At 43.1% G+C, this 13,849-nt stretch overlaps 1 protein-coding gene across 5 annotated transcripts in view; it reads left to right on the forward strand.

Moving 5' to 3' along the window:
* TIAM1 (TIAM Rac1 associated GEF 1) overlaps positions 1-13,849 on the forward strand; it is a 459,371-nt gene that overhangs the window by 325,703 nt on the left and 119,819 nt on the right. For all 5 annotated transcript variants that reach the window (XM_006053559.4, XM_044939649.2, XM_044939642.2 and 2 more), the window contains one exon: positions 1,260-1,432. In XM_006053559.4, coding sequence (XP_006053621.4) covers positions 1,260-1,432 — 173 coding nt within the window. The remainder of the gene's footprint in view (positions 1-1,259; positions 1,433-13,849) is intronic.

The raw sequence follows: 13,849 nt of genomic DNA on the forward strand, positions 1-13,849 counted from the left end.
TTTGCAGAAGTTCATATTGCAGCTGAAGAGATGGTACTTGGAAGGGCTTTGTGATTCGCATCAGCAGTGGCCCTTGCTTGTGGTAAGGAAGATGTTGAAAACTGACCAAGTGGCTTATGTTGAAGTTAAAGAATTAATTAGAATTCAGGGGTCCCAGCCTCCCCTGAAATTGAATTTGATGACTTGAGATTAAGTCCTCAGTGAATAATTACTAATAAAGTGGACCTACCTGCAGGCCATGGTTGGAGGGTATCTGTGCAACCCAGCTGGCCACAGATCTAGGCCAGGTTTCTACTGCTGCTGTCTCTCTCGTTTCGGAGTTTAATTAAGCGTGGCCCGGCCTCCAGCCTCCCCTAGGCCTTCATACGTGTGTCGTGTGTTTGTTCTTCCAGGAGGAACAAGCACTTGGTTGATTTCTAGGCAAACATTTTATAGAGAAGATCTGAGACTCAAAAGTCCATCGTTTCTTTCCTTCTCCTGAAAGTACCTGGAGTCAGTGTTGTATGTTGTTTTCACCAAGGGCATAGTCAAGAAACCCAATAGATGGTGTTTCCTGGTTGCATTTCCTGTGAGATATATTGGGAGGAGGCTGTAGGGGGACAGTCCCAACTGCCAGGCCTCACTCAGCACTGCTTGCTCTTTGGACCCATGGAGCTGAATTTACAGCTACCCTGGGACCACAGAGTCAGACACTACTGAGCGACCGAGCGTGTGGTACATGGTAGTGGTCAGAGGAGCCTTGAGATCCCCACATGCCTCTGAGGATACCCGGAACAAAACATTCTGAAGTGGAAAGTAAGATCTCGATGAACTGGAGGGCGTGCATGATGACACTGAGATTGGAGTCTTAACGGGAGACTTCCCTGGTGGTCCAGCAGTTAAGACTTTGCCTTCCATTGCAGGCGGTGTGCCTTCCATCCCTGGTCAGAGAACTAAGAATCCCATGGTACCTCTGGACCAAAAACCAAACCATAAAACAGAAGCAATATGGTAAAAAATTCCATGAAGACTTGGAAAAAAAAAAAAAGTATTAGCACAACATTGTAAATCAACTGTACTTCAATTGGGGGAAAAAAAGAAGGATCCTCTCTTAATACAAGCCTGTCCAAGACTTAGTACCAGCATAGCCCCTTCTCTTGACTTCCTCTGTCCCATGCTAATGTCCAGCCCTTGCCTAGTAACGGCGCACGAGCCACAGTTTTCACTCCAGACTTTCTGTTGCACCAAGTGCTCACGCAGACACCGCTTTGTTTTCCCAGGGTGCACACTCTTCTTCTATGAGGGCGACGGCAGGTCCGGGATAGACCACAACAGCGTCCCCAAGCACGCCGTCTGGGTGGAGAACAGCATTGTACAGGCAGTTCCGGAGCACCCCAAGAAGGACTTCGTCTTCTGCCTCAGCAATTCCCTGGGCGATGCCTTCCTCTTCCAGGTGTGTGGCTCCTCCTTTGCACAGCGTTTCAGATCGCTTATCAGATACGTTCCTCTACTGCTTGAGTATTTCATCCTGTTTTCTGTTGAGTTGGGGGGCGGGGGGGAGTCCTAGCTTTTAAACATTATAGAAACAATAGGTGCTGTGATTGTTGTTTGGTTGCTCAGTCGTGTCCACCCCACGGACCGCAGCACGCCAGGCCTCCCTGTCCTTCACTATCTCCCAGAGTTTGCTCATGTCCATTGAGTCGCCATAGTGAATGACAAAATAAGCATCTCTGTTGAGTTCCAGGAATGACTGAACTCACCTAGAGGTCTCCTCTGTGAAGCCTGAGGGAGGGGTGTAGATTGAAGGATTTTTCACTGAAATCTTGATATGATTTGTGTAGCACTTTAGAGCAAGGATCATGAATTCTTAATTTAGACCTGATTTGCACTGTCAAAATTTTTTATCATAATATGTTCTCTTCTAATATTACTCATAAAGTAAAATCATGACATCCTGGAAATAGTCTGTTCCCAACCAATTTCTCTTCCTCATCTTTTCAGAACCTTGTACTTAAAGTTATCAAACTCTGACTGTTAATTATATTAAAAAATACTAACCTATGTATCACTTTGGCGTTAACATTTGCTTTTATAGGAAATCCTTTGAATTAGGTCAGTTGTGATACACTTTTTGGGGTGTTAGTGCGTTAGGTAAGCTTTCTCCATTTTATAATTTAGGAATAATATAGGAAGTCCTCAAGCCTTTATTCCATGTTTCCTACGTGCTATGCATAGTGATATGGAGAATACCAAGAAGATTTTAACATAGTTCCTATACTTGAAAGTGTTCACATATAATATGGGAGGCAGACACTGGAATACATGGAACTTTATGATGTAGTAAACCTTGACCGTGAATGTTAAAGGAAGAACAGGGATGAATTGAGTGAAATTGATGGTGAGGATATGCCATGAGAAGAGAGAGTTGAAATAAAGGCATGGAAGAGAGTAATAGGTTATTTCACCTGTGGCTCACCAGGCTCCTCTGTCCATGGGATTTTCTAGGCGAGAATACTGGAGTCGGTCGCCACTTTCTACTCCAGGGGATTTTCCCGACCCCGGGATGGAACCCACGCCGGTCTCTCGGGTCTGTGTTCATGACACATTTGTCTGCATTTCTTTTGGTGTGTGCCCAGGCGCGGCAGTACGGGGGTCACAGGATATGTGCACACAGTCAGGCGTGCTAGGCACTGCCAGTCTCCAAAATGAATGAAATTGTCCTCCTCGCATCAGCAGCCCGGGAGAGCTCCAGTTCTTTCTCATCCTTGTCCACAAGTGTGATTGTCAGATCTTTGTCTTTTCTTTCTTTAAACTATCAGCGTGAAGTTGAGCACCTTTTTCTGGGTCTGATGACCACTCCAGTATCATCGTCTGTGAAGTTTTTAAGTCTCTCGCCTACTTCTCCACTGAGGTGTCCATCTCCTCGTGATGATTCACAGCAGTTTGTTACGTGTTTTGTACATCATCTCTTTGTTAATTACATGCATTCACATGTCGTTTTTGCTCCCTGTGGCTTGCGTTCTACTCTCTGAAAGGTATTCTTTGTTAAACCAAAACTTTAATTTTAATGTAGTCTTATTTCTCAAGGTGGAAGGGAACGAGTGGGTAGTTCTTTATGTATCCTATTGAAAAATCTCCATGCTTTGTCTCGTGAACATATTCTTCTGTATAACTTATAAACCATTGTGTTTCTGAATCTGCAATAGCTTTGTATTAATTAATTGGATATCTTGCAAATGATAAAATGCTCAACTACTCTCATGATAACAACAGTAAACAAACATTTTCCTGAACCCTTACTTATGACACCACGCTGAACACGTTTTACAGTGTGAGTCCACTTAAGTCTTATAGCGGTATCCATCTCTTAACCAGTTGGTATGGATTGTGTACCTGCTCTGTGGAAGCTAAGGCTACAAATGCTGATAATTGGATGCCAGTTCACAGTAACTGAGTGTTGGGGCTGGATTCAAACCAAGCCTCTTGTTTCCCAAAGCCCCTTATATGTCTAAGCATATTACTTATCCCATGACTATTACTTTTTATGCTCAGAAGAACATGGTCGAGAGTCAGTGATTATGGTAAAAAGTGACTTTTTCTCTTATAATTAAGCCACTTACTTGGAATATTTGAAAATTGTAACTTGATTTTGGCCATCCTTGCCTCACTGTACAAGTTAGATGATAACTTGGTTGATTTCAGGATGTTCTTCTTTTTTACCTACACACTCCTCATGTGAATTCCCTTTGAAAGGACTTTCCTGGCCGTAAAATTGCCATTAGAATCTGAATACTCAATAGGTCACATTGAATAAAATTCTTTTGTGGCAGCATAGGACCTTATTCATGAAAACCACTGTGTCCTCTTGTTTTGGTGAAATTTTTATGCTGCTTACGTGGGACAGAGCACAAAATGAATCTTTTCAGAGGAAATTACTGCTCTTTGGGATCCATGAGGGCATTTTCCACCTTCTACTTATTGTAATCCACATGACCCTGGAGGGGCTGAATTTGAAAGGAACCTGTGTGTGCAGGGGGTGAGGCGAAAGCGAGGGAGAGCGAGCATGATTATGGAAATAATTTGTAGGTTATTTCAGCCCCGGGGCTCAATTCAGTGCACAGTTTCCAGAGCCCGTATGCTGCTGATCTGATGCTGTTATTCAGATTTGCTGCCCATGGAAAAGAGGTTCGTGTTACCATAGTAGAGGGGTTTTGTGTCCAAGACGGGGGTGGGAATGGACATGAATGTTAGAGGAGTTTATATATGAAAAGTGCTATGCTGTTTACAAAGGGGAAGCTAGAGCTTCTGCATTTCAACTATTAATATTTTTATTAGTGTTCTTCCCTCCAACTGGAAGCCAGAATCGGTGACATCACCTACAAAGCACAGTTTCCTCTCGGCCCTTTCTTCATCCATTACTATCTTGGTGACTTTTACGGTAACATATCCTAATATTAGTTTTCAATTTCTATATTCAATGCCTTGGGAGCATAGTTAGTAGAGTAAGAATGATGCCTGACTGGGTAGAAAATCATTTAGAATTATGTATCTGAAGGAGTGGTCCAGTGGTTAAGAATCTGCCTTCCAATGCAGGGGTGCTCATTTGCTTGGTTGTGTCAGACTCTTTGTGACCCCGTGAACTGTAGCCCGCCAGGCTCCTCTGTCCACAGGATTTCCCTGGCAAGAATACTGGAGTGGGTTGCCATTTCCTTTTCCAGGGGATCTTCCCGATGCAGGGGGCGTGGGTCCAATCGCTTATGGGGAACTAAGATCCCACATGCCTAGGGGCAGCTAAGCCCATGCACCACAACTGGAGAAGCCCATGCACTGGGATGAAGACCCAGCGTAGTCAAAAGCAAACAGACAAAAAACAAATGAACAAAAAAGAAGTGTAGGAAATATTGTCTCTAAGGGGTCATAGAAAGTTTCTTGTCATTTATAGTGTCTCTTGTATAGCTATGCATATATATATATATTTTTTTTTCAATCCCAAACTCCTAACCTATAAAGCATGCACAGTTTAAAAAGACTTTAAAAAAAAAATAGAATTTACACCTTTATGTTGAATTGGGTATTAGATGTGGTAATGCAAGTCAAGTGTCTGATAGGTAGCAAATGCTCACTAAATGTTATAGTTAGCATTTTAACTAGAAGAAAAAGAGACTAGTTCCCTGTACTTCTCTAAAATAAGTATCTTTATAGAAGTTGAGTGTGGCTTCTCTGAGGAAAGACTAAAGCTTTGAGTTTGATCAGCTTCTGAGGAATAATAACCTTCAAGTGCCCCAGGTGACTCTGTGTATCAGACTCAGTGAAGATCAGTGTCATATGCCCTGGACAAGGACAGCCGAGTTAGAAAATGATCTGGAAATCACCTTTCACCAGGAGCATCCAGTGGACTTGTTAGAAAAGCCTGTAGAAGGGACTTCATATTTGGACTTGAGTAGATTAGCATCAAGCCTCCTTCTCAAGGCTGGTACCATTCCTACAAGGCTCCTGACAGCTGGTCAGTCTGGCCAGTCTGGACGGCTACCATCCCTGGGAATCACCCATTTACTTGGTTAGTTGGCTCCGCGTTCTAGAAAGTTCTTCATTGTGTTGCGATGATACATTCTTTCTGGCGACATTTGCCATTTCTGTTTGCTTCCATATTTTCCCCCAGAGTTTCAAGTAAGCCGTTCATGCTTATTCTTCCTGATAACCATCTAACTACTTGAAAACCACTCTCATTTCCCTGCGCCATGTCTCCTATTTAGGTCTCCCTACCCGAGGTTTCCAAGCCAGGCTCCCAGTGGTCCTGCTCCTTTGCTGAACGTTCTCCTCCTAACTGTGACCCAGGACCCCGCACTCTGTTCTTGTGAGGCCCGCCCTGTGCCTCCTGCATTTCAGCCCCTGCTCTCTCATTTCTTCCATGAGGCTGGTGTCAATTCCTTAAATTATTAGAAACCACAACAAACTGTTGACTCATACCCAGCTTGTGGTCTATTTAACCCTCAGTGTCAAGATCCTTGTCATCTTATTTTAATAGATTTCTGAAAACTCCAAGTTGCAGAACTTCAACTTAGCTCTTCAAAATTTTATCTTTGTGGTTTTTGTCCTTCTAATGAAATCATCTAGGATGCTAATTTGATCTTCTGTGGTGTTTATATCCTTCTTAACTTTGAGTTAAAATATGCAGATATGACAGTCTCCAAGTTTGGTCTTCGTTAAGTGTTGGCTTGGTTTCTAGCGAAGTCCTGTTTTCCCACCACTGTAGATCATTTTCCTACCTCTAGCCAGCCACTTTAGGGATATTTCCCTTTGGTTTTGGCATAGGTTCTTGTGACGAAGGGTCACTTCTAGCACGTGTGGATCCCCATGCCAATTTTTTTAATCTCTGTGAAGGCTTGGACTCAACCCAGATGAGCTTGTCAGTACTATCCTGGTGGCTCAATGTCATGCAACCTGGTGAAAAGAAATAGCAGGTATGACCTGTGAGCCATAGACTCATGTCCACAGACTCTTATTAATGCCCCATTTGGGATAGAGGATCATAGAGCTCCCTGAAGGGGTGCCTGCTGAACCTGCCCATTTTACGCCCCAGGGGGGCCCTTTTCAAAGCATGAGGACCCATTGGCCCAGCTCTAAGGAGAGTATTCTTGGAGAGTATGGGTGCTGAGGCGCACAATAAGTGCACAGGCTGGCCACTGTTTCCAGTGCCTGCCCTGCTGTTAGTGTGTTCAGAGGTTTCTCCACGTTATGTTAACAGCACAGTGGAGAGGTACAATTGTGACTGAGCTCGAGTGTGGCCTAGTATACTATTATGTATCGTCCAAGGAATATGTTACTGACCCTGTTCTGCTTCCTTTTTACAATATTTTAAATTTGTATTAAGTTCATACAAGCAGATAATTTTATTTATTTGAAATATAGTTAATTTACGGTGTTGCATTTGTTTTGAGTGCCAGCAAAGTGACTCAGGTCTACATATGTATATATATGTATTCTGTTTTAGATTCTTTTCCATTATAGTTTATTACAAGATATTGACTACAGTTTTCTGTCGTACACAGTAGGACCTGTTGTTTATTTGATATAGATGGTTTGTGTGTATAATAGTCTGTATCCCAAACTCCTAACTTATTCTCCCGCTCCACCCTGCCTTTCCCCTTTGATAACCATGAGTTTGTTTTCTTTGTGAGTCTCTTTCTGTTCTGAATGCATAGTTTGGAAGAATTCAGTTAACCTTATAAGACCTACAGTGAAGTTCTCTTCTTATCCTTCCTTCCATGAAAATTCAGAATTCAATCAGTAGTCCCTGTTACGTTCTTTTGACATCCCCATGCTGTATGACCTTATAAATGGTATTAGCTGCTGAGCCAAATAGTGTACTGTCATTTTATTTATTTTTTTGCTTGTAGTTAATGACTGTCTTTTTTTTTATGCTTAATTTGCTTATTTTTTGGTTACTTCACTGTATTTTTAAAATTCTCCAATTTATTGGGCAGTTGATGAGTACTGGGGCTTTCCCTGGAGTCTGCCCTCCCCTAGCACTTGGTGCTTTTGCTCCAGTCTTGTCTCTTTCAAGGCCCCATGCGTTGCAGTCATCACGTGAACTCTTCCCTGGGCTTCGGTGTCTGCCTTTCATGCTGGAGGCTTTCATCACGTATCTGGTGATCCTTAGTTGTCTGATCATATTTAAGTACGAGGTACCAAAGAAGTACTTGGGTCTCATTGGTGCATGTTGATACCTACTGGAGGCTTCTGCAGCATGAACAGATGGGGAGGCTTTTGGTGAAGGGGGCCCCAGTTGACAATATTTGTTGGCCTTTCCTGGGGGTTACTCAGTTGGCCAGAGGTGGATCCTGCCTTGGCCATTCACTGTTTCAGGTTTGCAGGTATTCCTTTGTTTTGCATTAAATAATTCCTTTGTCTTTTTGGGTCTGGTTTTCTGGGGCCTGAAGCCTTTCTTCTTTAAAGAGTTCACCTTGGGTGGGAAGGTTGCCCAGTTACATGACTTTCCTCCAGTAGATGAGATGAGCCTCAGGTTACAATTATGGGGTAATATCTATAATTTTCTTTATAAGTGTTAACAATGATAGTTTAATGAACTCTTATATAATAAAACTCTAAAATGTGTTAAACAGAAAAATCAATGAGAAAAAAGACTTTTTAGGAACTCACACAGGAATTTCGTTCCCAATTAGCCTCTTAAAAATACGTAACTTTATTCTTTTTCCTTTTTGTTCTTTCAAAGTGGAAAAAGTTCAACCTACTTTACAATTTTTCATGCACTCCTATACACTCAAATGATGTGAAATGTTAGTTTCCTAGACCTGGCATATATTCTCTAGTCCTCTTGTTTAGAATGAATTTCCCTTTTCCTGCCACTCACGTAAACCATTGATTATCTGAAATCAAGTATCCTCCATTCAGTTGGAAATTGAAGCTGGATCTATTTAAATACATAATGAAGCCCTGAGCTTCATCTTAACTCTGTGCTCAAACGGGGCTCTTATGCAAAATGCATTTTTTTGTTGATTACATTCCTCCTTTGGCAAGAACTCTACTATTTCCTTCACTGAACTTTATACAGTATTTATAGCATCCCCAGCAGGCAAAGGAAAAAGCACATGATTCCCTCTCTCTACCTGTCTGCTGCTGTTTGTTTAATGAGAGGTGATTGGTGTGGAAGAAGTTGAGAGGGTACCACCTGGGGGTCTCCTTCCTGCCTCTGATGGAGGGCTCTCGAGTGGACTTGGTGTTCCTGATTAAGCTTGCCTGGTTCAAGAAGGTGATGCAGGGTGAACAGCTTTGAAAAGCTTTTTCTAGCATGTCAGAGTTTAGATCCTGGCATGGCCACACTGGAAAACATTGTATCAAGTGAGTGGTTTGCTGTGATCAAGTCAGAAATGTTCAGCCTGTAATATGGCCAGAAACCGTTTCGTCTCTACTTTACTTGCTGTTGACAGCAGTCAGCGTGGTCTGTACCCACCCTCTCTTCCACACGTAGCCTTGTGTATGCCACTGCCAAGAGACAGACTCTGCTGAAAAGCTCATTGAGTGATTGTCCTTCTTAGAAATTGATTTGTCCTAATGGTGGAGAATGGCAGAGACCACTGTTTTATTTAGACAGGACAGCAGGAACAAAATTTCTCTCTAATGGCGCTGCCTTCCATCTCTGACAGCTTTCAAAAGTGGTTGGTGGCTTGAGCGTTTTTAATAGTTAAAAGGGCTGCTTGTTCAATTTTTCATAAAGCTGTGATCGCATTTTCTAAACATCTTTCTCTAGATTATGAGACTTGGTAGGTTTTTCCCCTTTCTTTTCATTTTGTCTTTTTTAGAAAAACACTTCAGTTGTGATAGAATATACGGAACATACCAACCGTTTCCAAGTGCCCGGTTCAGCAGCATTAGGTAATTCAGTGTTTTGCAACTGTTACCACCGTCCATTTCCAGAACTCGTTTCATCTTGCAGAACTGAAACTCTGTACCCGCTGAACTCTCCATACTCTGCTTTCCTGAACCCCTGGCAACCACCGTCTTCTTTCTTTTAAATAAATTAATGCCAGGATAGCTGCTTTGTCAGAATTAAATATACACCTTTCAAAGGCTGTTTGGCTTCATCAATTGGTATCAGTTTGCTTCATTTCCACCTCTTACCTGGGAGGCAAACGTAAACTCTCTGACATGAGAATGGAGTGTGTTGCCCTTGACTGAGCTTGATGGAGAATCTCACATATGGAAGGAAGATGTGATTCTCTTTTCATTAAGTGAAGAGAGTGAAAAACTGTTGTTCTGCAGAACCTATCAGCCTCTGGCTCCTCTTGGAGTATATTATACAGACTCTGAAAAAAATCATTGGAATTGACATATATACACTACTGATACTATGTAAAGGATAGATAACTAACGAGAACCTACCATGTAGCGCAGGGCACCCTGCTCAATGCTCTGTCGTGACCTAAATGTGAAGGAAATCCAAAAAAGAGGGGATATATAGCTGAGTCACTTTGCTGTATGGTGGAAACTAATACAACATTGTAAAGCGACTGAACTCCAATAAGAAATTTAAAAAAAATATATAAAAAGCATCACTTATTTCAAAATGAATTTTTTACTTTGCTAGTATATCAGTCAGGACAGCTTAGGTTATGCTGCAGTAAAGAGCAACCCTCACATCTCTTAACATAACTTTTCGTTCCTGCCATGTGTCTGATAAGACATGGACTATGATGCTGTTCTCATCCGAGGCACTTAGGCACCCAGGCGGGCAGAAGCTGCGTCTTGTTCCTCCAGGACTTCCAGGACTGTAGGCCAAGGGACCAGAATAGGGTGAAGCCGGCTTTTGTTTACTAGTAACACGTTTACTAGTAACGCTGCTTCTGTTGCCGAAACTCAGCCTCTGCTCACTGTTGCCGAATAGAAGCGTGGAAAACAAAGTTTTGGGTGAGGTACAAGAGAAGCTTTTATTGCTTTGCCAGGCAGAGGGGGCCACAGGGGGCTAATTGCCTTGAGACTGTGTGACTCACCCTGGTGAGGGGGATAGTGAGGAGGAGTTTTATAGTGTTCAAGGAGCAGGGTGTGATTAGCTCGTGGACGGTTCTCAGATTGGTTGATGTATCAAGGTGAAGTTTCAAGCATCATCAGTCCTTTGGCTTCAACCAGTCTTGTGTTTGTGTTTTTGTGTCCCAGTTTTCATCTGGAGGGGGGGGGTCTGCTTCCTGTAAAAACAACTTAGGAATGTGTGTCAGGCCTTTATCTAGATATTTCAGGGAACTGGGAGTTCGGGTGATCCTGTCCTGTGGCAGAATTTTAGTCTAAATTGTTACCAGTTTCCCCAGCCCAACAGTTATTCTTTGTTTCTACATTTTCATCTTTCCCAATCATTAACTCTTGAGTCAGCATTTTACTTCAAAAGACAAGGGTAAGGGTCTATTTCTGTGTCTCCGTTACAGCACTGAGTCACTTCCATCGTGTCCATCTCCTTGTAACCCTAGGGATTCTCCAGGCAAGAATACTGGAGTGGGTTGCCATGCCCTCCTCCAGGGGACCTTCCCCGCCCAGGGATCGAACCTGCATCTCTTAAGCCTCCTGCATTAGCAGGCAGATTCTTTACCACTGGTGCCACCTGGGAAGCCCCTGCGTCTCCATCGCTGCCCTGCAAATAGATTCGTCAGTACCATCTTTCTAGATTCCATACACATGTGGTAATATGCAGTCGTTGTCTTTCTCTTTCTGACTGACTTCACTCTGGAGAGGGTGGGACGAGTTGAGGGAGTTGCGTGGAAACATACATATTATCATATGTAAAATATGCAGCCCGTGGGAATTTGCTGTGTGACACAGGGAGCTCAGCCCAGCGCTCTGTGGCCACCTCGAGAGGTGGGATGGGGTGGGAGCGGGGAGAGGGGTTCAGGAGGGAGGGGACGTGTGTGTACCTGTGGCTGATTCATGCTGATGTATGGCAGAGGCCAGCACAATATTGTAAAGCGATTACCCACCACAAAAAAGAACAAAAAGACAAGGGCACAGGGGCTTTTACTCGGTTTCACTTCTACTCAGATCTCTTGACCGCAGCCAAGTGACCTGACCACACCTACCTTCAGAGGCAGCAGGAAGATTCCATCCCCCCGTGTCCCTAAGGAGAGCTCAAAATAAGTGGGCAACACCAAAGACCCCACAGCTAGGCTTTTAGAGCAATTGGTGAGAGCTGAAGGGGTCTGGGGTGGTGTATGTAGCATGTTAAAATTAAAAAAAACAAAAACAAAAATAAGATGGAAAGAGATCAGGGTTTATGATAAATGACTGTGTCATCCCTGCTTTGACTAGGCTTTAGTTCCTTCATCTGTAAAATCATCCCACGGACCCCCTTCTTGATGAATATAGTTATTTAAGAAGTAAGGTTTGTAACTGGATTTAGCAGAGTTTGTATCAGGAACTTTAAGCTCTTTCTAACTATTCCTTGGGTGTTATGTCAGGGCTGAGGATATTTGCTTTTCTTCCTTGGGGGTGGGAGAAGGGAAGCAGAGATGGATGAAGAGGGTCCTGGGGAATAGATGCTGCCCTTTCAGAGAGCACTGATGCACCAGCTGTTTTTACTGGAGACAACGTCCTCTCCTCCTTAGTGACACGTGGTACCTCTGCATGGATTCCATCTGAAAGAGCCCCCCAGTATCCTTTTCACATGGGTTAAAACACCAGCTCCCTTCACATCTGAAAGCTCCTTGTTTCCACTGAGCTGTGTGTACAAAGGGGAAAAGCATATTTTGGCTCAAGGGACTAGCTCTTCGTCAGATGCTGCCAGGCACTTTGGAGGACAAAGAAGGTGATGCTGGAAAGGTCATGCTGTTGGGAACCTCCATTACAACCCTCCAGCGGCACTTTTTTCTGAAAAATAAGAGTCTGAAGTGTAACATTTTTAGAATAGTTATAGAGAAGTTGGACTTCAATATTAGGGTGATATATCTGGGAAGGATCTTTTAAAAACTCTCTGTTAAAGTATAATGTATACACAGAAAAGTACTCTTTTTGATGATGTTTCTTGGGCATACCCGTAAAATACACTCACATAACTGGCACCCAGATCAAGAAGCAGAATATGGCCAGCACCCGAGAGACATCCTGTGCTTCCTTCAAGATGCTACCTCTCCTCCGCCCCCTAATTCCCATCAAACAACTCTTCTGACTTCTAAGAGTGTACATTCGTTTTCCTGCGTTTGTACTTTACATAAATAGAGTCTTTAAACTCTTTCGTGTTTGGCTTCTTTTCCTCAATCTTACGTGGGGCTCCCCTGGTGGCTCAGACGGTAAAGAATCTGCCTGCAATGCGGGAGACCTGGGTTTGATCCCTGGGTTGGGAAGATCCCCTGGAGGAGGGCATGGCAGCCCACCCCAGTGTTCTTGCCTGGGGAATCCCCTGGATAGAGGCGCCTGGCGGGCTACGCCCATGGGGTCACAAAGATCTGGACAGGACTGAGCGACTAAGCACACAGCACGTGTGAAGCGTCTCCCGTCTTGTAGCGTGCAGTCACCGGTCTTTCATTCCCGTGGCTGTGTCATGTGTCACTATGTGATTATCCATGTTTTTCATTCATTCTCCTGTTGACAGGTGTTGGGATACTTTTTAGTTTTGTCCGTTGCAAACTGTACTGCTATAAACCTTTCAGGACATACGTTTTGGTGAACACAGAAATGCATTTCTCTTGAGACCATACCCACGAGTGCATTTTGGGGGTCACAAAGGTGTGCAGACCTTCTCCTTTAGGAGGTAGCGCCAAGTAAGTTTTCCAAGCCAGTGACACCAGTTTAGCATCCAGCAGCTCATAAGAATATTCTGGTTGCTCCATATCTTCGCCAACACTTGGTATTTTCTTGGTGGAAATTTTTCTTTTCGAAAAGCATCCTGACTTGATTGTTTTCCCATCTGAACTGATTCCTTCTCTAGTAAGATTTTTTAAAAGAGTGGGGGTAGGGGGGATAACTGCACCTGGCAAATTACCCACTGAGGTTGAGAAACCCAGAGACAGCAAACATTTCAATTGCACTAGGCATGAGGAAGCGTGGTGGTTTTATATGTGGGAGGATCTTAAACTCTGTTTTTCTGGAATAACTTTCAAGTGATACATCAAGACAAAATGGAAGGTAATTGCTTTCCACAAGGAGATTAAAAATTAAAAATTTGCAGCTGAGTCTTTAACTCTTAAAGAATTAAAAGGGGGAGTGGGAAGTAAAATGGATAAAGGTAGTCAGTTACAAGCTTCCAATTAGAAGCTGATTAAGTCCTAGGTATGTAATAAAAAGATGAGTCTCATATACACACATTGAATTTTTCCCTTTCTCTACCTACAAGTATTTACCTTTGACTTCCAGTATCTTTATCTCTTCTTCTTTT

The sequence above is a fragment of the Bubalus bubalis genome, chromosome 1 (assembly GCF_019923935.1).
Source record: "Bubalus bubalis isolate 160015118507 breed Murrah chromosome 1, NDDB_SH_1, whole genome shotgun sequence".
NCBI classification, from domain to species: domain Eukaryota; kingdom Metazoa; phylum Chordata; class Mammalia; order Artiodactyla; family Bovidae; genus Bubalus; species Bubalus bubalis.